Raw genomic sequence first — 25,552 nt, forward strand, 5'->3', positions numbered from 1 at the left:
TCACTTGCACATATAACTATGCATATTTACACACACACACACACACACACACACACACACACACACACACACACACACACACACACACACGCACAGACAAACACATGCATGAACGCACACACATGCAAATCCTCCCAAACATTTGCATGATTAAAGATGGACCATACAAACACATACAGTGCCTTCAGAAAGTATTCACACCCCTTGACATTTTCAAAATGTTGTTGTGTTACAGCCTGAATTTAAAATGGATTACATTTAGATTATTTATTTTTTTACTGGCCTACACACAATACCACCTAATGTCAAATTAAAAATTAATTAAAAATGAAAAGCTGAAAAAAGTATTCAACCCTTATGTTATGGCAAACCTAAATAAGTTCAGGAGTAAACATTTGCTTAACAAGTCACATAACAAGATGCATAGACTCACTCTGCGTGAAATAATAGTGTTTAACATGATTTTTGAATGACTACCTCATCTATGTACCCCACACATACAATTATCTGTAAGGTCCCTCAGTCGAGCAGTGAATGTCAAACACAGATTCAACCACAAAGACCAGAAAGGTTTTCCAATGCCTCGCAAAGAAGGACACCCATTGGTAGATGGGTAAAAAATACAAGTTATTGAAGTTATTAATTACACTTTGGATGGTGTATCAATACACCCAGTCACTACAAAGATACAGGCGTCCTTCCTAACTCAGTTGCCGGAGAGAAAGGAATCCGCTCAGGGATTTCACCATGAGGCCAATGGTGACTAAAACGGTTACAGAGTTTAATGGCTGTGATAGGAGAAAACCGAGGATGGATCAACAACATTGTAGTTATTCCACAATACTAACCTAATTGACAGAGGGAAAATAAGGAAGCCTGTACAGAATAAATATATTCCAAAACATGCATCCTGTTTGAAGAAGGCACTAAAGCAATACTCCAAAGCAATTCACTTTTTGTCCTGAATACAAAGTGTTATGTTTGGGGCAGGCAAATCCAATACAACACATTACCGAGTACCACTCTCCATATTTTCAAGCATAGTGGTGGCTGCATCATGTTATGGGTATGCTTGTAATTGTTAAGGACTGGGGAGCTTTTCAGGATAAAAAAAGAAGCGGAATGGAGCTAAGCACAGGCAAAATCCTAGAGGAAAACCTGGTTCAGTCTGCTTTCCACCAGACACTGCGAGACTAATTCAGCTTTCAGCAGGACAATAACCTAAAATACAAGGGCAAATCTACACTGGAGTTGCTTACCAAGAAGACAGTGAATGTTCCTGAGTGGCCGAGTTACAGTTTTGACTTGAATCTACTTTAAAATCTATGGTAAGATCTGAAAATGGTTGTCTAGCGATGATCAACAACCAATTTTGAAAATAATAATGGGCAAATCCCCCCTTTCCTTTCCTTTTTGGAAAGCTCTTAGAGACTTAGAAAGACTCTCTGCCAAAAGTGCTTCTACAAAGTATTGACTCATGGGTGTGAATACTTATGTAAATGAGATATTTCTGTATTTCATTTTCAATACATTTTCAATTATTCCTAAAAACATGTTTTAACTTTGTCATTATGGGGTATAGTGTGTATATGGGTGAGAATTTTTATTTATTTAATGTAACACAACAAAATGTGGAAGAAGTGAAGAGGTATGAATATTTTCTGACAAAACTATATATGAATAGACACAAACAAAGACACACAAAATGTTGTTCATATAAACACATGTATCATGTTTATTTTAATATAAACACATGGCTCATGTTCATCTTAATATAAACATATGTATCATGTTTATCTTAATATAAACATCCAAACACACAGATTGACAGTGCGTGTAAAACAACAATTCCATGGCGAATAACCATTTCCCCTCGCATTGGCTGGAAGGGGACAATGGCCGTTACACATCCTAGAGCAGAACACCATGTGTGCGTCCCCTCTTGCCGCCGTCCTCCTCCCAGCCCATCTCCCTGTGACCCTTCTATTACCTTCTACACTACAGGGTCATCCCAGAGGTCAGGGCTTAGTGACAGAAAACTGCACCATCAAATTACAGACACAGAGCCACAACTGGATAATGATAACACGCTATGCCCTCAAGGTAACCATTCTTCACACATCACACAACTAAGCACCAACCCACGGACATATTGTTTCCCCTGCCACGCCCGGACAACACATTGAATCACAAACACTGTGGCTGGACATTCCAATGTTGGACACTGGCCTCCACTTGATCTTAAAATGGGTGGAGCTGGAAAGTTAACAACCACAACAACATCGGATAAACAAACTCATCATGTAAGGGGAGGCCATATTTTCACTTAAAATATCTATTTAATATTCTGCTTAAAGCGAAGGTATGGCTGACGATGGCCCTGAGCTGCACCTATTGACTGACTCTGCATCCTTCCTCTAAGAGTATTTAAGAGGTTATTGTTTTCCACCCTTTTTTGTCTTTTGACAATTTAATTATTAATTAGGACACCTGCTGTGGCTGCATAAACAGGTTTGTTCTGTCAAGACAAAATAGTCCGGTGGTAATTTAATAACAGGACTGTTTTTCCAGATAATGAAAGGACGCATCTTCAAACTATTTTGTTTGTGTGGCCTCGAAAATATCAATTTCCATATGTATTTGGAAGACTATATCATATGCAGCTTTCTACTGTGGTCCTTTGAAAAACTTGACAGCGATCAACAGGTCACACTTTATTTGGATAGTCCCATGTAGATGATCTAAAGATTGTCATACTATCAACAAACGACCTGTTGATAAGCAAATGCTTGCTAAGGTTAGGGTTAGCTTTAGAATAAGGGTTAGGGTAAGGTTAGGGCTAGGGTAAGGGTTAAGTTCAGGGTTAGGATAAGGGTTAAGGGTTAAGGGTTAGGGTTAGTGGATAATTAGTTGAAATGTTGTTGACAGTTATTCAACATATACAAAGTTACTCCGCATCTACAAACCATCTACTTGGGACTATCCAAATAAAGTGTTCCCCAAAAAAGTACTTCAGTTTGAAACTGCATTTATGTGCAGGCAGGGCTAAATGAACACTCATCACGATTGAGTTTATCTATCAACTTACAAAACTTTAACTTCCACAGAAGTTTCTGGAATTTGATATTCTTTGTGCACCACATTATTCTCCACTTCACCACGTGGTAGAATGAGTGCCACCTGGACTAATAAAAACCCAGGCAATGGCAGTCAGCAACTAAAATAAAATACTTCAAGAGCGCCGAGCGGCCACTGGTCTGACACTTCAATTTCCTCGCCAGCGGGAGAGATAGGGAGAACAGAGGTGAGGCATTATATAGTCCACATCACTGGGGCAGTCCGGTTCATTTTTTACCCACAATACAACCCAGACGGACTGACTTCCAGATTCCATAGACAAGACCATTTCCTTCTGATGTCCAGCCCTCCTCCTCCACCTAGCTCAAAATGGAAGCTTGTTTTCTTTCGATAAATATTAAATATGTTACCCTTCCTGCTTCTACGTTCTTTGAGGAGGGTTATGTCACAGTGTCTTCAGACATTACTGTTTGTGTGTGTGTGCACATCCTTATGCGTGTGTGCCTCTGTGTACGTGTGCCTGTATGTGTGTGTGTGCTTGTTCGTGTGTGGGCCTGTGTGTGTGTGTGTGTGTGTGTGTGTGTGTGTGTGTGTGTGCCTGTGTGTGTGTGTGTGCCTGTGTGTGTGTGTGTGCCTGTGTGTGTATGTGTTCCTGTGTGTGTATATGTGTGTGTGTGTGTGCCTATGTGTGTGTGTGTGTGCCTATGTGTGTGTGTGTGTTTGCCTGTGTGTGTGTGTGTGTGTGTGTGTGTTTGCCTGTGTGTGTGTGTGTGTGTGTGTGCCTGTGTGTGTGTCTGTGTGTGTGTGTGTGTGTGTGCCTGTGTGTGTGCACGCTCCCTCCTGCCCAATCAATGGTAGATATGTAGATGGAGCTTCATTATAACACAGCAGCAGATGTCTGTCTCCCAATTACATTATCCCTGCAATAACCCGCCCTGAACACTCATCTCCAGTCTACACTACCTGGCCCAGTGTGAGGAGTCCATCACAAAATGGGCCCATGGCAAGAACACACTCCATTTGTGAATGATATTACCAGACATTTACTAAATCATTCCCTTGTGTTAACTGGAGTTTATTACAACAAGTGTGGGTTAGTATTGCAAAACATCTGATGTCTTGTGTGTGTGTGTGTATATGTGTGTTTTTCTGTTTGTGTGTGTGTGTGAATGTGTGAGTGAGTGTGTGTGTGTGCGCCTGCGTGTGTGCGTGAGTGTATGTTTGTATATATGTGTGTGTGTGTGCATGCCTGCGTTCATGTGTGTGTGTGCGCATGCGTGCTTGTGTTATTATATGGGAGTGTGTGTGTTTGTTTGTGTGTGTGTGTTACTCTACCTGGTCCTCTTCTCCTCCTCCCTCCTCGTCATACTTCAGGATGTTGTCTCTGACATCGTCCTCCGGGTCAATAAGCAGCTGCTTGGCCTGACGCTCCTTATCACGACGCTTCATCCATACAACAAACAACAACACAAGAACTACAGAGGAGGAAGGGAAAGGGAGGCAGGGAGGGAGAGAGAGATAAAGAGAGCGAGAGAAAGAGAAAGCGAGAGCGAGAGAGAGAGATAAAGAGAGCGAGAGAAAGAGAAAGAGAAAGCGAGAGAGAGAGAGATAAAGAGAGCGAGAGAAAGAGAGAGCGAGAGAGAGAGAAAGAGAGTGAGTGAGAGAGAAATAAAAAGAGAGCAAATTATCCCATATTACAAAACATAAGATATTTTGCATACACATGTAATTCAATCCAGAATTTAGAACTTGCCACGAGACTGATCAGGTCTATTTATCTTTTGGGTAATCCTGAAATAATCTACTGGTATCTCTTGGGCATGACATTTAGCTCCCTTCATAATCCCTGCAGCAGTGTTTGGGGATGGCAAGGGATGGCATTTATCTTGTTTTGTATGTGTGTGGTGGGCGGGGTGATGGGGACACTGGTGTCTGGTGTGTGTGTGTGTATTTGTGTGCATACGTGCGCTGAGGCAGAACGGCAGTGGGACACTCACTGAGCAGGATGATGATGCAGAGCAGGATGGCGATGATGGCGCCCGTGCCCAGCCCTGCAGCGACAATGTGCTGCTGGTCGGTGCAGTCCCCATTGTGGTCACACTGACACACCTTGACCCGCAGGTAGGAGGTGTTGGACATGGGCAGGTTGCCAGAGTCAGTGATTATGATGGGGATCTCGTAGATGCCGCTTTCCAGGAAGCCAATCTTCAGGCTCAACTGGGCAAAGTCACCTGGGGGTGGGAGGGAGTGGGGGAGGGAGGGGGAGAGGGAATGAGAGAGGGAGGGAGACGTAAAGGAAGGGAAAGAGAGAGAAATATAAACATTTAACTCAATTACTAATCACTCAATAACACAAAACAACACTAACCTTAATCTCTACATAAAAAATCCAAGTGCAACTTTTTCTAAACAGATAAGTCCATCTCCGAACTTGCCATTTGTATTGAGTGTACAAATTAGATAACCAACTTATTACTACTGGGAAAAAGCTGAACAGAACAGCATAAATTACTATACCTGGAAGTTGTCAGCATATCTAATCCAAAATATGGTCAGGATTTATATTTATATTTTATAAACCCACTGAAGACCTTTTGATAATGCCGCTTAGGCTAAACCTCCCCAGTTCCTATAATCCATTTGGTTGTTATACTGTTAAGATATTTATTCACTGTGGTTTACATTCACAACATCTAAGCACTAGCAACGCACAACAAATGAGTAATTCCTCCTTTTTTGTGTTGGCATAATTAGCATAATCAATTAGTGAGCTGCTTGATGAAGCGAAGGCCTGCTATTAATCTATTTTATAGTACATTGTCTTCATTAAGGCCATGTGAGGAACTGAGAGCATTGTCTATTGTTATAGGTCACTGCACCTTGTCCTATCGAAAGCCAGAAACCACGTCACCCCATGGACATGAAGCCTATACTGTACTGCCTCTAAGCTAGTGCCAAGCACATACAGTCCCAAACCCTACAGTGTTATTATCACCATCCAAATGACCAGGGCCACACAGTACTGGTGGTTCTCCATTCTCACTGGCAGTTGATTGATGAATGTCAGTTATTGGCCAGAATGGCTCCTGGTGACCCAGGTCTAAATCGGTCACTGATTACATGGGAAGAATGAAAACCAGAAGTACTGCCGACCCACAGGCCCAGGTATATTGATTAGCCCTGATTTTGTTGTTCTTGTGTCTTACCACTGAGCCGTGTGATGGTCCAGTTTCTCCTTACGTCTGAGGGCCTGTTGGCCAGCTCGAATGCGAAGGGTCCGGCGTTGGGGTTGAGGTCTCCGTCCAGCGCTGTGATGTTGATGCCGTTGGGCTCAGGTTTCTCACACACCTCAGTCTCTTGGGGGTAGACGTGGGGCGCGTTGTCATTGATGTCCAGCAGGAAGATCTGCAGGGTGCCTGTACCGCTCGCCGGGGGGACGCCTGGACGGGACAACACACACAGACAGACAGGGACACACGCACACACACACACACACACACGTACATTAATAAAAATATTGATTTTAACAAATCCACATAACGATAAGGGGAAATATATAATGAAGTGATCTGCCTCATTTTAATGCATGATGTCTCACTGCGCTGTGGTAATGCATAAAGTCCTTATCCTGAGCCTGGTGCTTGGTGCTAAACTAAGGCATAGAGGAGCAGCAACAGTCACCCTGCAGAGACAGGACCCTCCAGACAGGGGGGACGGGGACGGTGGTGGGGGGAGGGCAGAGGGTCTGGGTGTGTGTGTGATCTGAAGAGAATGTGTCTTCCTGACGAAGGGGGAGGCCACGGGGTGAGAATACTAAAGCAGACAGACAGAGAAGAGCCCACTGTCGCTGCCTTAGCCCCAGAGCCTCAACTCCTTTATGTATTCATGGGGCTAAGAGGCTTTTTTGCCATTCAGGCCACGCTCAAAGGAGCTAGTCATCCAATTCTAACCTATTAATGCTGAGAAACCTCTATATTGGGTGAGTTTTTAAGCCTATTGGCCTGTGATGTGCTCCGTGGAACAGGCTAAACCTGAACAGAGGTAAATCCAGTCAGGGAAGGAGAGAGGAGAGAGGTGAACACATCCACAGTGTGGCTGTTAAGTCTGGGCTGGCTCGGAAACATTTCCTTCAACAGGGTGGAGTTTGCTACATTGATGTCAGGGACAATGTTAACCTTGAACAAGGTAGCTGTGGTTGACATTTTTGCCTGCTAAAAACAATATTCTAGGCTACTTGTGGGAAGCAGATATTAGAGCCTGGTGGCTAGGCTACGTACCGCTGTCAGAGGCAAGGAAGGTGGCGCTGTACATGTTGTCCTTCACGTAGGGCGACTCACGGTCCAGGACGGCGATAGTTGTGATGCGCCCGGTGTTAGGGTCGATTCTCAGCCAGTTGGCTGGGTCTGAGAGCCTGGTGTATCTGAGAATACAAAGGACGAGTCAAAAGAGAACCACTGCACTCTCCCATAAGCTTGGTTGGTGCGTATTTCAGACAAACAAAAATGTGTAAAGTGTCCGCACTCAAAAAGATGTTGCATAAAGCTTACTTCCTTATTCCATTTTTTTTGGTATTTTCACTGCACAGACATTTCAGCTTTACAGCCTTCTTCAGTGTGTACATTTACAGAGGACGAGGAAAGCTTATAAGAAGATACAAGACAACCTTACATGTTCGTTTTTCTCTCATGCAGACGTGTACATTTAAGGTTGAAAGTGTTGAATGTTCAATAAAAGGGAGTGTTTTCATTGACGTAATGCCAGTCAGTGCTTTGAGCAAACTGTATGGACAATTCTGCATGAATACAGCTATTTAGTGTCATTATTACCTAATGGTCTGCTGCATGAATCTATCAGGGTCCTGTGCTGTGAAGGTGGTCAGTGCTGATTCTGGTTGCATCCCCTCCTCCAGTTTGATGAGTTTGGGGTTGGGTTCAAAGTAGGGGCTCTCGTTGACATCGATGACCCTGATGGAGACCGTGGCGGTGGACTGGCGAGGGGAGTGGATGCCCCGGGCGAGGGACACCTCGTTCACTGCTACCACCGTCAAAACGTATGTCCTGCTGATCTCATAGTCGATTGGCTGTAGGGAGGAAACCAACAGTATGTAAGTATGTTCCATTGAGTGTAAGAGAATGGATGTACAGTGAGGGAGAAAAGTATTTGATCCCCTGCTGATTTTGTACGTTTGCCCACTGACAAAGAAATGATCAGTCTATCATTTTAATGGGAGGTTTATTTGAACAGTGAGAGACAGAATAACAACAAAATAATCCATAAAAACGCATATCAAAAATGTTATAAATAGATTTGCATTTTAATGGGGGAAATAAGTATTTGACCCCCTCTCAATCAGAAAGATTTCTGGCTCCCAGGTGTCTTTTAAACAGGTAACGAGCTGAGATTAGGAGCACACTCTTAAAGGGAGTGCTCCTAATCTCAGCTTGTTACCTGTATAAAAGACACCTGTCCACAGAAGCAATCAATCAATCAGATTCCAAACTCTCCACCATAGCCAAGACCAAAGAGCTCTCCAAGGATGTCAGGGACAAGATTGTAGACCTACACAAGGCTGGAATGGGTTACAAGACTTTCGCCAAGCAGCTTGGTGAGAAGGTGACAACAGTTGGTGCGATTATTCGCAAATGGAAGAATCTCCCTCGGCCTGGGGCTCCATGCAAGATCTCACCTCGTGGAGTTGCAATGATCATGAGAACGGAGAGGAATCAGCCCAGAACTACACAGGAGGATCTTGTCAATGATCTCAAGGCAGCTGGGACCATAGTCACCAAGAAAACAATTGGCAACACACCACGCCGTGAACGACTGAAATCCTGCAGCGCCCGCAAGGTCCCCCTGCTCAAGAAAGCACATATACAGGCCCGTCTGAAATTTGCCAATGAACATCTGAATGATTCAGAGGAGAACTCAACTCGCCGTGTTTGGAGGAGGAGGAATGCTGCCTATGACCCCAAGAACACCATCCCCACCGTCAAACATGGAGGTGGAAACATTATGCTTTTGGGGTGTTTTTCTGCTAAGGGGACAGGACAACTTCACCGCATCAAAGGAACGATCAAATCTTGGGTGAGAACCTCCTTCCCTCAGCCAGGGCATTGAAAATGGGTCATGGATGGGTATTCCAGCATGGGGTTGGGAGCTGAAGGTTCGAGTTGCCAAACGTCAGCCTCGAAACCTTAATGACTTGGAGAAGATCTGCAAAGAGGAGCGGGACAAAATCCCTCTTGAGTTGTGTGCAAACCTGGTGGCTAACTATAAGAAACATCTGACCTCTGTGATTGCCAACAAGGGTTTTGCCACCAAGTACTAAGTCATGTTTTGCAGAGGGGTGAAATACTTATTTCCCTCATTAAAATGCAAATCAATTTATAACATTTTTGACATGCATTTTTCTTGATTTTTTTGTTGTTATTCTGTCTCTCACTGTTCAAATAAACCTACCATTAAAATTATAGACTGATCATGTCTTTGTCAGTGGGCAAACGTACAAAATCAGCAGGGGATCAGATACTTTTTTCCCTCACTGTATAAAGTATTTATTCTGTTTTTCTTATCAATAAAATATTATTCTTATTTTTCTAATGCCATAAGACAAAGAGCCCAGGAGAAGTCAGCTAGGAGCTACTGTAGTTAGTTCTACAACTGTTGACCAATCAGTCTTCAATTGCTACAAACAAACACACACACACACACACAGACAGAGAGTTAAATAAAACAGTTGACATGCACGTTTGCTTTCTCTATCATGAATATGACAGCTCTTAAAGATAAAATTAATAGTTTATAATGCCTTCTATGTTTGTAAGCTATAGGAGTTATCTATAGCTTACAAACATAGAAGGCATTATAAACTATTAATTTTATCTTTAAGAGCTGTCATATTCATGATACAGTGGGGAAAAAAAGTATTTAGTCAGCCACCAATTGTGCAAGTTCTCCCACTTAAAAAGATGAGAGAGGCCTGTAATTTTCATCATAGGTACACGTCAACTATGACAGACAAAATGAGAAAAAAAATCCAGAAAATCACATTGTAGGATTTTTAATGAATTTATTGGCATATGATGGTGGAAAATAAGTATTTGGTCAATAACAAAAGTTTCTCAATACTTTGTTATATACCCTTTGTTGGCAATGACACAGGTCAAACGTTTTCTGTAAGTCTTCACAAGGTTTTCACACACTGTTGCTGGTATTTTGGCCCATTCCTCCATGCAGATCTCCTCTAGAGCAGTGATGTTTTGGGGCTGTCGCTGGGCAACACAGACTTTCAACTCCCTCCAAAGATTTTCTATGGGGTTGAGATCTGGAGACTGGCTAGGCCACTCCAGGACCTTGAAATGCTTCTTACGAAGCCACTCCTTTGTTGCCCGGGCGGTGTGTTTGGGATCATTGTCATGCTGAAAGACCCAGCAACGTTTCATCTTCAATGCCCTTGCTGATGGAAGGAGGGTTTCACTCAAAATCTCACGATACATGGCCCCATTCATTCTTTCCTTTACACGGATCAGTCGTCCTGGTCCCTTTGCAGAAAAACAGCCCCAAAGCATGATGTTTCCAACCCCATGCTTCACAGTAGGTATGGTGTTCTTTGGATGCAACTCAGCATTCTTTGTCCTCCAAACATGACGAGTTGAGTTTTTACCAAAAATTTATATTTTGGTTTCATCTGACCATATGACATTCTCCCAATCCTCTTCTGGATCATCCAAATGCACTTCAGACGGGCCTGGACATGTACTGGCTTAAGCAGGGGGACACGTCTCGCACTGCAGGATTTGAGTCCCTGGCGGCGTAGTGTGTTACTGATGGTAGGCTTTGTTACTTTGGTCCCAGCTCTCTGCAGGTCATTCACTAGGTCCCCCCGTGTGGTTCTGGGATTTTTGCTCACCGTTCTTGTGATCATTTTGACCCCACGGGGTGAGATCTTGCGTGGAGCCCCAGATCGAGGGAGATTATCAGTGGTCTTGTATGTCTTCCATTTCCTAATAATTGCTCCCACTGTTGATTTCTTCAAACCAAGCTGCTTACCTATTGCAGATTCAGTCTTCCCAGCCTGGTGCAGGTCTACATTTTTGTTTTTGGTGTCCTTTGACAGCTCTTTGGTCTTGGCCATTGTGGAGTTTGGAGTGTGACTGTTTGAGGTTGTGGACAGGTGTCTTTTATACTGATAACACGTTCAAACAGGTGCCATTAATACAGGTAACGAGTGGAGGACAGAGGAGCCTCTTAAAGAAGAAGTTACAGGTCTGTGAGAGCCAGAAATCTTGCTTGTTTGTAGGTGACCAAATACTTATTTTCCACCATAATTTGCAAATAAATTCATTAAAAATCCTACAATGGGATTTTCTGGATTTTTTTTTCTCAATTTGTCTGTCATAGTTGACGTGTACCTATGATGAAAATTACAGGCCTCTCTCATCTTTTTAAGTGGGAGAACTTGCACAATTGGTGGCTGACTAAATACTTTTTTTCCCCACTGTAAGTAGCTCCTGGGGGGTATTGAGTCCGAGGGTGCAGCAGCCAGTCTCACCTTGACAACGGTTACCAGGCCCTCGTTAGTGGTGGGGTCGGTTGGCACGGAGAATCTGCCGGTGGGGTCGCCCCCGGTGATCTTGTAGACGGCGTTCCAGGCTGGTGTGTTGGGCTGGTCTTTGTCTGTCACCGTCAGGTTGGCCACGATGACATTTACCCGGTTCTCAGGCACCTCTCCAAAGAACTACATGAATAAAAGATGGGGGATGGGACAGAGAGCAGTTAGACTTACTGCTGCGCCAGCGGAAAACACAGGCTCTGTGCTCCAGCACTACACTCCTGACATTTCAGGTAAATAAATGTCCACAGCAACTTATCATGTTATCTTCACCATCTCGGTCTGATAGAAAAACAATACCATTACATTACACACAGGGGATGCATCTCTCACAAATACATTCAGCACCTTTCTCTGCTCTCCTCTCCTCTGCTCTCGCTCATCTCCTCTCTTTGTCTGCCTGATGTACTTAGGGTGTCAGTACTTACATGTGTCAACATTTGGACAGAGTAGGACAGAATAGTAAATGCATGGCTGGCTAACAGCTAATCTTTATGCCATCTGAAATGCTCTGTAAGCAAGGCTGAGTGTGTGCTATGTGTGGGTTAAGTACATATAGACCGTGTGTCTGCATGGTTCTTTACAGTGCTATGACTGGGCCCACAGCGTGGTGTAGTACATGGATGTGAAGCTGTGTTCTTTCTCACCGTCTCTGCAGTGAACTCTGGTGGGTTGTCATTGATGTCGGTGACTTTGATGACGGCGGTGGCGGTGTTGGAGAGACCGTACATGGGGTTGCCCTCCATGTCTGTGGCCTGGATGATCAACGTGTACTGAGGCACTTTCTACAAGAAGAAAAATAAGAAAAACATGTTGGAAAATAATTCACTATATATATGAACAACACCTAAACCCTTGTGTTGAGCCTTACGTGTAGGTTGAATCTTACATAAACCAAAATAATGATCATTTTCAATTTCTCTTCATTTTTAGGTTAAATTCCTCTTCTCCTAACAACCTACTATCTGTCAAACCACAATGAGGAGTTATTCTCACAATGATCAAGTCTACATCAATTCCCTGTGGAGAGAGAAATAATCTATAGAAGTCTGCTTGCTGTGGGAGTGCAACACTTCCACATTTCCACTCTGTGTAGCATAATGGTGCATGATGGGTAATCCCGCTGTAACAAATGACTCCCTTCACATTAAAAGCCACTCAAGTGACGGACCAGTTGCTAGGTAATGAGAATCGGGCAAATTACTTTCAGGGTGGCAACTGCCGAACATATAACAGCTATAACAGTGGCCCCGGAGGCGAACTTGATATAGCAGGCCAGCTAGTCAGATTGCCCTCGCCGGAATTGCGCAACTGGCTTTGTTTCTTCCCCTTGACTTATATATTAAGTTATTTTTTTATCTTCTTCTTTCATCCAGTATAAGCAAGACCATCGCCATGCAATTAAATAGGAGAGTGTTACCATTAATAGCAACGGGGAGAATAATAAACATTTATCTGCTCAATGATGCATGTTGCCTCCTTGTTAGAGGCAATAAGTACGAAGCGGGCGATGAGTCCATTTCTGGGCTCCGTTGGTAAAATGGTAATCAGTCATGCTTAGCGAACTTAATTAGTTTTGAGACACACTAAAGATTATCATCAGCAAAAACAACCCAAAAGTACACTGTTCTGTTTGTTTTCAAATCTGTATCTGAAATCCACAGCTCATTTAGGTAAACAAAGGAAAGGATATCTTGACTAATGCATGTTAGAGGAGCGCTGTGCAGCAAAGGAGGAGAACACATTCATTAATAAGATAAATGGCTGTGATACTGGGACTGTAACTTTAATGCTACTGTATTGGGGGTTTAATAGGCACACATATGCACGCGCTGTCACGATCGTTATGAGAAGATGCGGACCAAGGCGCAGCGTGGTGAGCGTACATACTTTTATTGAAGTACACACACGAACAAAACAACAAACCAAACGATACGTGAAGTCCTAGGGTAACACCAAAACAAACCTTACGGAACAAGATCCCACAATAAACAGTGCCAAACAGGCTGCCTAAGTATGGTCCCCAATCAGAGACAACAAGCTACAGCTGCCTCTGATTGGGAACCACCCTGGCCAACATAGAAATACACGAACTAGAACAAAACATAGAAAATAACACATAGAAAATCCACACCCTGGCTCAACATATAAGAGTCCCCAGAGCCAGGGCGTGACACGCGCACACTCATTCACAAACTGCTGTATTGCGTACCTCTCTGTCCAGGCCGGCTGCGACCGTAATGATGCCTCCTGTCTTATTGTTGATGGTGAACATGTTGGATGTCGGGCTCTCAGGATTCTGGGATACGATCTTGTAGCGCAGCATCCCATTGGCTGTTTTGGGGTCATCTTTGTCAACAGACGTTACCGTCATAACAAAGGTCCCTGAGTGATGACAAGACAGACATAAGATGCAAATAGGGGATTTAACAAGGGTTTTTAAAACAATATGACCTTGTTTTATTTCAGTACTGCATTTAATTTACCTACAGTCATTAAACTATTTCCCTTTTATGAGGATCCATAGATTAATATGGAGCACAGTCAAAACATATCCCAAATAAAAGCTTTGGCTTTGTCTGAAATGTTGACAAAGCACTTCCACAAGAGAATACGTACTATTGGCAGAGATCTTATCCATATCGAACAGCAGCAAAATTAACAAAATTATTACCCCCTGTGATTGATCAATGCTGTTTTATCTAGTGATAGTCTAGTGGCACTGAGGGCCAGAGGAAGGCTGGGAGGTTGGTCTGGGCTCCTACCTGGTTTAGAGCCCTCAGGGATGGTGCCGTTCCAGATCTGATGGATGAACTCTGGCCGGTTGTCATTCATGTCAATCACATTGATCACAATGTCGATGGGGCTCTCTACTTGGTTACCGTTCAGATCCACAGCATGGGCTCTCAGCTACAGGGAGACACCAGGGAGATATCAGCACGCATGCAAGAACCAAACAATACACATACAGCAAACACACATTTGCCTGAGCAGAACTTTGGCATTGTAATGGCTCTCTTCCTTCGGCTATTTCCAATTATCTCAGGGTAAAAAAATTAACTCAGAAATTTGCCTTTCAATACTGTTAATGTTTGTTTCTTCACAGTGCAGTGCTTCCAGCAATGCCTGCTCCATTTTTGTCTGCCCACTGTCTAATACAAGTCTCACCCTGAATCAAATCAATAGCATTGGATGCTAGACATATCACGACTCCCAAACAATGACCAATGCCATTTAATTAAATAGTTATGAGTGCGTCATGATCTCACTGGAGGTTGTCGTTACATGTAAAACACCTGCTTTTGTAACAAATAAATCCACACATTGAATCTTTCAAATTCTCAAACAGATAAGTCAGTTCCTGAATACCCCTGCCCCCCATCCCCCCTCTAGTGTCCACTATGGAGGGGTGTTTGGACTACCAAGGGACCTTGAGCACATGCCAGCCAGCCTCCTGGAATGTACAGACAATGTATTAGCCAAAGAGGACACATACCTCTGGATAAAGAGCGCTTAATGCTTGGTACTCTGTTTAGAAACCTTTTACTGTAACTGTCTGCTCTGTTTCTCCTATTCACTGCACAGGTTGCAAGGCCAAGGTTCTCTCTCTATCATGAAGAAAAGTCAATACAGTCAAACGCACATCACTTTAGGTGGTGCTGAGCCAAAGAAAGCTTGAGATTAATAGGACCCCCCCCCCCCTACACTATTGCTCCACCATACGTTTATTTGGCTAGAAAATAACAATGTTTTGATCTTGACTTTGTCAGTATGCGTGGTCCTAATAATCTCCTCTCTCTCATGTAGGCCCATGTGTGTGTGTATGAGACTTACATGGAAGTTGGAAATGTGTTCTCTGTCCAAGGGTTTCATGACGGACAGCTCTCCAGAGATGGGGTGGATGATGAAGATGCCAGTGGGCGGCTGGTCAGCTCCGGGTCCGGTCACACTGTACCTCAGGGAGCGGTTCTTGTCATTGTCCGACCGGATCTGTTTCAGAACCCGAAAGTATGTTGGTCAACAATCAATACTCAATTGTGGGTATATATACTGTGCAGAATTCTACTTAAAATAATAATGTTATGGCGGGGATATGTATCGGTGTGGGTGTGTTTCCCCGGCATGGAGTCCCATTGGTGAGGGGTATAGACAGATTTTCCTCCCTTGCTTGTGTGTGTGAACGCGTCTAAACTATATGTGAGTGTGATGTATTTGAGCCTCTGTGTCCTCACTGGCCTGCCTATCTCTACCCATAAGCCTGGGTATCCATGGTGTGTCTGGATGGTGCCTGGTGCCTCACCCTTATGTCATCCATTAAACTCAGCAACATTCCCCCTAACGCTTCTGGATTAATTATAATACATACAGACAGTATATACTGGACTTAGCACTCAGTCAGGAACCAGTAAGCTTACGTTGAGAAAGGATCTACTTCTTAACTGACATGAGAAGGATAGCCAGTCCTCCATCAGTCCTCCACATCCACCCACCCCCTGCCCCTTGAGCCCATGATAAAGTGAGGATAATATCTCAACAGAAAACCTGAGGGAAACAGGCCACTGGAGGACTCTTTTGTCCTTCTCACTGTCATCTCTAAAGCTACTAGCAGGAACATTCATAGTGACGGCCTGCCTGACTGGGAGAGGGAAATCAGATACTTTAGCACCAGCACTTGACCTTTCAGGATGTGGAGTCAATATGGCGGTAGATTGAGTGGTAATGCTGGTAGAATAGAAATGACCGGTCCAAATTCTGCTGCTGCTCCATAGAACCATGAAGCTCAAAATAAGAGCACCATCTCCTTTCAGGTTGTAGATAACTGGTGTGATAGGTGTGTGTGTGTGTGTGTATGTGGCGTCTTACCCGGACCAGGTCCTGGGGGAACTCTCCTCTGGAGTTCTCTGGGACGTTGATTGGGGGGATTACCCAGTCCCTCTTCATGCGTTTGAGCTGGCCCACAGAGCTGCTGTCTGTCTGCCGCGATGGGAACCAGATCTCCTGGAGACCCTGGGACAGAGCTGGGGGAGCTGGGATATCTTGGGCCTGGAGGAGAGAAGTAACATCCGTTTACCAACTGGACACATCTAAAAACCAATGGCTTTAGGTAGACTGTTCATACAGTAGCCACAAGACAAAGTGTCTTTACCTACCAATGAAGTTATGGAAATAATTCAAGAGAATGCAAATTCTTGACTGCCCTAAAACAGTTTTTTGTTAATATCGTTGAGTATGGTTACATGCACACAATAATATGACTAATGTGACTAGTCAGATTAATATAATAGTTAGATTAAAACCTTTACATGCTTTGCAAGAATAATTATTTCCTTAATAATCCTGTTTACATGGACACATCTGAAATCAGGCTACCTGATGGGACTTTGATAAATGCAGAAAATCGCCAATAAAGATAAACGTTCACTCGTGCATAATAAGAGGGAGGCTCGCTCGTCTGGTGCTAGCACATGCGCAGATCAAATACACAGCTGGAATTCAGATTAAGTTGTTTACATGTCCTAATAATTCGAAAGATTGCTCAGAAAACCAGGTGTTTTAATCGGCGTATGCTGACTTCGATCATGACCTTAGGCCGATTAAGATAAGCAGAGTGAGGTGTTTACATGACTAAAGCCATACTTGGCCAACTGCCATAATCAGTTTAATATTCAATTATTAGTGTGCATGTAAACATACTCATTGAACTATACCAGCTAGAGGACCTAATCTAGGAGGGAGGAGGCTTTTTGATGTGATCACATTATATTTTAGGATCTATTTAGTCTTTGAGAAATCAGTGAAGGTTAACATTTCCTTCATACGTGTGATGATATTTTTGAACAGCCTCTCTTTCCAGGCTCTCTTCTCCATGGCTGGGAATGAGAGTAGCGTTTGAGATTATTTGGCGAGGATAGTACTGTAGCCCCTCAGTTAGCTTTAAATCACAGACCTCCTCTCATGTCCTGATAAAAGCATGCATGCACGCACAGGCACACACACAAACAGGCACACACACACACACACACAGGCTTGTAAAATGGATGTGCCATCCTCCCTTGGCTGTAATGAATGTGATTTGAAACAAAGGAGGATGGTACCTGCAAGCCAGACTCTATATAGCCAGATGGCTCCATTTGCCTTTGCTGTTCCACAGAGAGAGAGACTGTTGGGCGAGAGACCCAAGTAGCGCCAGAGAAGTCATAATAGCCTTGAACGCCCGATGGAAAAATGAAACTTAGGTAGAACAGTCATGCTTCAGAAAGTCCCTTCTCTCTCCTCCGTCTGCAATTACTGATCGTCAATTCGTTACACAATATCCAAAGTACTAAAACTAGCCTAAAGCCACAGTGTGCAAACAGCTAAATTAATTACAGTTTTGCCACCTTACAACACGAGTCCCATCCCACGCAGCCTCACCAAGCACGCAGCCTCTCCTTGACCATCTGCAGAGTTGTCGGAGCACCTCCACTAATCATGTTTGAAATCCGATTATGCTGCATTCACACATTTGAAATGCAGAGAGGCAAGCGGACAGATAGCGGGGAACATGCATCAGAAATATCTATTACCCTATTAAACCGAAGGAGAGAGTGAGAGTGGTAATTATTTCTGACCTGGCGGTTGGAATGATGAATGGTGTGGAGGGTTTGCTTAGCAGTCTCAGCCCCAGCACAGTCACATCTATCTATCTCTGGAGTTTACTGGAGGTCTCTCTGCCCCCTACATCCTCTGACTGCTAGACTACACTTCAGTATCCCTGAGAGCTTGGGAGTGTTTGTGTAATGTGTGTGAGAGAGATGTGTTTGTGTATGTGTGTGTGTGTGTGTTGCTATAGACAAGTACAAAATCACCCTCTCTAAAGCCTAGGGTGGGTCTTGGTTTTCAGCCTGTCTCCTGTGGTGACGTTTATGCTGATGGTAGGGAAGGTTACTGATGTTAATGAGCCAATCGTTATTTCTTTATAGATTAAAACATTCCCCTAGGGCCGATGCGTTCACAGTGTTTGCTAATATAGCATCTAATCTCTGATGTGATTATGGATCGCATGATGATGATTCATGACAATCATTGCATTGGAGAGAGAACCACATAACCAGATAACCACACCAGTGTTTCCCCTATATTCATTTAACAACGGTGGGCCGCTGCTGCTAAATTGTGGCCAGCTCTGTGGCCAAGCCCCTTGTTTATCTGCCCTGGACAAGTGTGCAATTCTCTTTAAATGAGCGACACGAGTGACTAATGGTGTCATTAAAATCACATACCTGCAGGAGTCACTATGGTAAATGAGCATCAGCGCCTAACAATGCTGTTTTCAAAACTCTTGCTAAATCATCCCCCATAGAAGTTTAATTTGACTTCATCGCTGCTGCTGCTGCTGCTGCTGCCCTACTGCACTCACATCTATTTGACATAACTGTAAAAATGTATGTTTAATCTGGAGGCTTATAAAAGAATGCACTCGCCTTTTATGTGATGTTTCGAAGAGGTGCTTTTGAAATGGGCTGCTTGTGCAGCTAATTTGTTCTGTATATGACTGGAGAAAGAGACAATGTATTTTCAGATGGTGTCTTTCTTGAACAAAGAGGCTCATTGTGCTGTATTTAAGAGGCATTCATTAACAATGAGAGTCCACAATGCATGAAGATCAGACAATGCTGACTTCAATAATTCAACCTAAAAATTGGAGAGAGAGAGCGAGAGAGAGAGCTTAAATGTGAGTCTGTGCACTCTAGCCAATTCACACCATTCCAGCTAGTGAGAGAGAAAGACTGTCACAGATTATGGCCATTTAACTGAACAGAAACACATAATCCAGTACTGAGTATGAGGTTATAAATACAAACACAGCCGTTTGAGTCTTGTTTCTCCTCATCTCCCTGTTCTCTCTCTCAATTACACACTTGATTACATCACCACATCACACGGCCTCTCTCCTCTACAGCCAATCACAATGTTGACTGATGAGCACATGGTCAAGCGTTAGCGGTGCCTGTCGAGCTCAGCAGAACATTGACTGAACGGTAGGATCTTTGAAGCCTAGAGACAGATGCTCCCTGTCCTCTGAATCACCACTAGGGGTGCACTGCAATGCATTCCCCTCTGGTTGGATGACAAACATACAGCCATAAACCTCGCCGCTGCCGCCACAAGGAGGCTGATTGAAATCAGTCTTTATGAGGAGCTATTTTGCATGTGTTGTGTGTGGCGCCAATACCCACTGACCGTGTTGAGTATGTGATTGTGCTCCCCTTTAAAATGATACGTTACGTTTTAATTAGTGAGCATCCATCCAGTCTCCCGGAACACCTGCTACAATTTAGGGAACAAATAATCTGTGAATGCTTGGCACGGCTACTAAGAGGAAGGAATTGGATGCAGGGGCGGAATTGGAATTGGAACTTTCCAGATTCCACAATGCTACCCGAAGTCACAAATAATCAAGAAACATTAGAGAGAGAGAGGAGAGGGTGGAAACGAGAGAGGATGTGTGTGGAGGTGTTGGACGTACCTGCTGGCTCTGGCCTATAGGGGGCATTAATCTCACTTGGGTCTGCCATTTCTGCTGATTGGTCTCGTCCCTGGCCACAATCACTAGGGGCACCGCCCGGAGGGTGGACACGGTCAAGGGCCTGAGGGCGTAGACCACCCCGTCAGCCTCTATACGGAAGTCGGACGGGTTACTGCACTCAAACTGCACCAGTCCATCTTGGCCGCAGTTCACAAACTTCACTGTAAGAGAGAGAGGGAGAGAGGAGACAGAACATGAGATTGAAGCTGATGCAACCAGGGAGAGAGAGACAGAACGACAGCGAATAGACACTCAGAGAGACATCCAGATAGACAGACAGGTGCCCTCCTCCCACACCACTCCCAGACTGTGTGGTACAGTCCACAAAGGTTCTCCAATTCCTCCTAAAACTCATACATAATGTATTTCAAGCTGTGCCCCAAAAGTATTGTTAAAAACTGGTGTGGTAGAAAGAGAGAAGGAGAAAGTGAGAGAAAAAAGAGAAAAAGAAAGAAAGCAAAAGGGAGATGTGCACCCCTGAAGGGCACTTGCTGAATCACAACGAATAAATCTAAAATACCAAAACATTGTTTTTTAAAACTGATGTGCCAATTAGACTGTGGCTAAATGCACTGTTCTGTCTGGGTAAATAGAAGCACCAGCTTAAATAAATAGAGGAATCATTTACATAGGTTCCAGACTTTTTTCTTATTGCTTTTAGCTCAAGTCGTTGCATGCTAGCTTTCTCCCCAATAACAAACACGGATGCTTCGCCGTGGTCGGCTAGCAATCCTGACTCCAAGGGAGTGAGAAGTGTGTGATGTTTATTTCATCAGTGTGCACACATACACACATACACACATACACACATACACACACACACACAGCTCCTTGGAGCTCTAGTACACAGTCCCAGAGCACTTCAGTGGCAGTGGTCTGATATTGGTTCATGTTACAGGTGAGTGACAGTGCATCTCAAACACCACACATACACACACAATTCTACACGTTAAAACACACACACACACACACACACACACACACACACACACACACACACACACACACACACACACACACACACACACACATAATCAAACATCTATGTACACACACATGCACACACACACACACACACATACACAAAGAGAGAACAGAAAAACAGCCAGCATACACATAATACTGAAACTCCTCCAAGCTAAAGAGATAAGACGTAAAGATATATCATTTCTGTGTAGGCTGCGCCGATGCCATTTTGAATTATTAAACCAGACGGCAAATTACTTAACAAAAGCCTTGAAGAAGGACATCTAATCTCCCATTCTTGTGTTACCTTGAGGACAGACAGAGCTACAGAGAGCTGCGACTTCAGCGGGTCTTTACACTGGGAGCACAGCAGTGGGAGGGATCACATCACCTGTGGGCCTGTAGAAGGAGGGAGGCTGAGCCCTGGCTCTGAACAGGAACTAACGTTTAACCCCCGGCCCTATTGACTGGGTGCTGATCTAGGATGTTGGGAGTGTGAAAAGCAAAAATAGGAGCCTCAATTTTTTGTGCACACTCGCACACACACACACACACACACACACACACACACACACACACCGAAATACAATTAACTACCTACGAATAACAACCCTTCAGTGACAGAAATAATTAACACTGTCTTGCTAGTTAAACTAAAGAGAAAGCCTTTTGAGTTCACTTGCATCCGGCTTTCAACATAATACACAACATGTACCAGTTCCTTTCTATTCTGGAACATAAAGCACAATGGCTAAACCACCACAGCAGGTGACAGAGCTATTTTCCCAATGGCAAAGTATTGTGAAATTGTGAAAATGAGCAAAGAATAAAGAGAGGGGAAAAAACATTCACTTGATCAGACAGTTGACTTTTACAGTGGACACAAAGGTATCCAGTGAAGTGTGTACCTTACTGAATGAACCACCATGTCCTCATGAAAAGAGGACCAAAATACAGGCATTTTCTATGTATAAAAAAAACAGCCAGAAGAGACTAGAGAGAGACCTAGAGATAGATAGAGAGAAGAGAGAACATACAGTGGGGGAAAAAAAGTATTTAGTCAGCCACCAATTGTGCAAGTTCTCCCACTTAAAAAGATGAGAGAGGCCTGTAATTTTCATCATAGGTACACGTCAACTATGACAGACAAAATGAGAAAAAAAATTCCAGAAAATCACATTGTAGGATTTTTAATGAATTTATTTGCAAATTATGGTGGAAAATAAGTATTTGGTCAATAACAAAAGTTTCTCAATACTTTGTTATATACCCTTTGTTGGCAATGACACAGGTCAAACGTTTTCTGTAAGTCTTCACAAGGTTTTCACACACTGTTGCTGGTATTTTGGCCCATTCCTCCATGCAGATCTCCTCTAGAGCAGTGATGTTTTGGGGCTGTCGCTGGGCAACACAGACTTTCAACTCCATCCAAAGATTTTCTATGGGGTTGAGATCTGGAGACTGGCTAGGCCACTCCAGGACCTTGAAATGCTTCTTACGAAGCCACTCCTTCGTTGCCCGGGCGGTGTGTTTGGGATCATTGTCATGCTGAAAGACCCAGCCACGTTTCATCTTCAATGCCCTTGCTGATGGAAGGAGGTTTTCACTCAAAATCTCACGATACATGGCCCCATTCATTCTTTCCTTTACACGGATCAGTCGTCCTGGTCCCTTTGCAGAAAAACAGCCCCAAAGCATGATGTTTCCACCCCCATGCTTCACAGTAGGTATGGTGTTCTTTGGATGCAACTGAGCATTCTTTGTCCTCCAAACACGACCCGAGTTGAGTTTTTACCAAAAAGTTCTATTTTGGTTTCATCTGACCATATGACATTCTCCCAATCCTCTTCTGGATCATCCAAATGCACTCTAGCAAACTTCAGACGGGCCTGGACATGTACTGGCTTAAGCAGGGGGACACGTCTGGCACTGCAGGATTTGAGTCCCTGGTGGCGTAGTGTGTTACTGATGGTAGGCTTTGTTACTTTGGTCCCAGCTCTCTGCAGGTCATTCACTAGGTCCCCCGTGTGGTTCTGGGATTTTTGCTCACCGTTCTTGTGATCATTTTGACCCCACGGGGTGAGATCTTGCGTGGAGCCCCAGATCGAGGGAGATTATCAGTGGTCTTGTATGTCTTCCATTTCCTAATAATTGCTCCCACAGTTGATTTCTTCAAACCAAGCTGCTTACCTATTGCAGATTCAGTCTTCCCAGCCTGGTGCAGGTCTACAATTTTGTTTCTGGTGTCCTTTGACAGCTCTTTGGTCTTGGCCATAGTGGAGTTTGGAGTGTGACTGTTTGAGGTTGTGGACAGGTGTCTTTTATACTGATAACAAGTTCAAACAGGTGCCATTAATACAGGTAACGAGTGGAGGACAGAGGAGCCTCTTAAAGAAGAAGTTACAGGTCTGTGAGAGCCAGAAATCTTGCTTGTTTGTAGGTGACCAAATACTTATTTTCCACCATAATTTGCAAATAAATTCAATAAAAATCCTACAATGTGATTTTCTGGAGAAAAAAAATCTCAATTTGTCTGTCATAGTTGACGTGTACCTATGATGAAAATTACAGGCCTCTCTCATCTTTTTAAGTGGGGGAACATGCACAATTGGTGGCTGACTAAATACTTTTTTCCCCCACTGTAACGAGGATTATAATTGATGAATACTGTACAAGCACTGAGCCTTGTTGGTTGCAGCTTTTACCCCCAAGCCATAAGACTCCTGAACAGCTAATCATGGCTACCCGGACTATTTGCACTGCCCCCCCACCCCATCCTTTTTACGCTGCTGCTACTCTGTTAATTATTTATGCATAGTCACTTTAACTCTACCCACATGTACATATTACTTCAATTATCTCAACTAGCCGGTGCCCCCGCACATTGACTCTGCACCGGTACCCCCCTGTATATATAGCCTCCCTACTGTTATTTTATTTACTTCTGCTCTTTTTTTCTCAACACTTTTTTTGTTGTTGTTTTATTTAAAAAAAACAAATAAATAAATGCACTGTTGGTTAAGGGCTGTAAGTAAGCATTTCACTGTAATGTCTGCACCTGTTGTATTCGGCGCATGTGACCAATACAATTGGATTTGATTTGATTTGATTTGAAAATAAAACACTGAACTAAAATGTATTCAGAGGGTTCTCAAGAAGATGAATGAAAATACAATCCTGCTTTACTTTAACACGTTTGTAGAGAGGGAGGGAGAAACTGTTGAAAGGGCCTTGGATGCAACCCATTACACTGTGCTACAGTTAAAGCATCGCATCTGCAAACAGAGCCATAGTACTGCACTGATCTGCTGCACCTGAGGAATTGCTATTCATCTAAATATTGATGAAAAGCACACAAAGGTGTCTCAGAGAGTGGCTCGGCATTGTGGGGGAAAGAAGCAAAGTAAACACTATGAAATTAAGATATACAAGAATATCTATCCTATGCCTATATTCTGGAACCGAACACACCATGAGCCTATATATTGACCATCCGCACAGAGCTTTTGTTCAAGCAACCTCATCCCATTAGTTTTTTTCTGTCTGTTTGAACCTGGCAAAGCCGACTTCAGAGCGCTATGTGACCTTGGTTAGCTGAAGTTGTTTCCTTCCAGCCTTCAGGCAATCACCTCCACAGCACTAGTCCGTCTGATGCTCAGACACATACAGAATACAGAGAGAAGTGTCAGAACGGCTCAGCTCACAATGACAGCTTCTACTGGGTGGATGAGACTTGAGAGACAACATATCGTTGAAGGGAGAGGTGAGACAATCTACTTCACACACTCTATTCTTAATGAGGTATATTGATTGGTTGGCTAAAGTGCTTTGTGCTTTGTTTATTGTGGCCTATAGGATCAAAGAGATGATAGGTCCAATGAATGTTTTGATCTAAATTACCCCAAAACTATGTACTGTACACATTCTATATGTATGCACCTGGATGGAACATATGCTGATTTGTATAGTGAGCATATAGTTTGAGAGCGAGAGCGAGAGCGAGAGCGAGAGCGAGAGCGAGATTGAGAGAGAGAGAGAGAGAGAGAGAGAGAGAGAGAGAGAGAGAGAGAGAGAGAGAGAGAGAGAGAGAGAGAATGACTGGGTGGGTGGGTGGGTGGGTGTGTTTGGCCTCTTAATATTGCTTCATCTTAATTATCACAAATTGTATTTCTTCCGGTGAAGTATAACTAAAAAACAAGTCTGCAATGTTGCTCCCTGTGTGTCTGAGGGTAGACAGTGTGTGTGTGTGTGTGTGTGTGTGTGTGTGTGTGTGTGTGTGTGTGTGTGCAATCTCTCGTGGACAGACTATGTAAACATAACTGGTACCG

At 43.6% G+C, this 25,552-nt stretch overlaps 1 protein-coding gene across 1 annotated transcript in view; it reads right to left on the reverse strand.

Moving 5' to 3' along the window:
- Positions 1–25,552, reverse strand: part of LOC121535303 (cadherin-2-like) — a 106,545-nt gene that overhangs the window by 6,306 nt on the left and 74,687 nt on the right. Inside the window, exons 3-14 of the mRNA XM_045205879.1 lie at positions 20,199–20,419; positions 16,553–16,732; positions 15,524–15,679; positions 14,455–14,599; positions 13,902–14,074; positions 12,337–12,474; positions 11,630–11,815; positions 7,905–8,158; positions 7,356–7,498; positions 6,285–6,518; positions 5,076–5,309; positions 4,414–4,553 (exon numbers count right to left, since the gene is read on the reverse strand). Of these exons, the coding sequence (XP_045061814.1) occupies positions 4,414–4,553; positions 5,076–5,309; positions 6,285–6,518; positions 7,356–7,498; positions 7,905–8,158; positions 11,630–11,815; positions 12,337–12,474; positions 13,902–14,074; positions 14,455–14,599; positions 15,524–15,679; positions 16,553–16,732; positions 20,199–20,419 (2,204 nt within the window). The remainder of the gene's footprint in view (positions 1–4,413; positions 4,554–5,075; positions 5,310–6,284; positions 6,519–7,355; positions 7,499–7,904; positions 8,159–11,629; positions 11,816–12,336; positions 12,475–13,901; positions 14,075–14,454; positions 14,600–15,523; positions 15,680–16,552; positions 16,733–20,198; positions 20,420–25,552) is intronic.

The sequence above is a fragment of the Coregonus clupeaformis genome, chromosome 21, assembly GCF_020615455.1.
Source record: "Coregonus clupeaformis isolate EN_2021a chromosome 21, ASM2061545v1, whole genome shotgun sequence".
Lineage (NCBI taxonomy): Eukaryota > Metazoa > Chordata > Actinopteri > Salmoniformes > Salmonidae > Coregonus > Coregonus clupeaformis.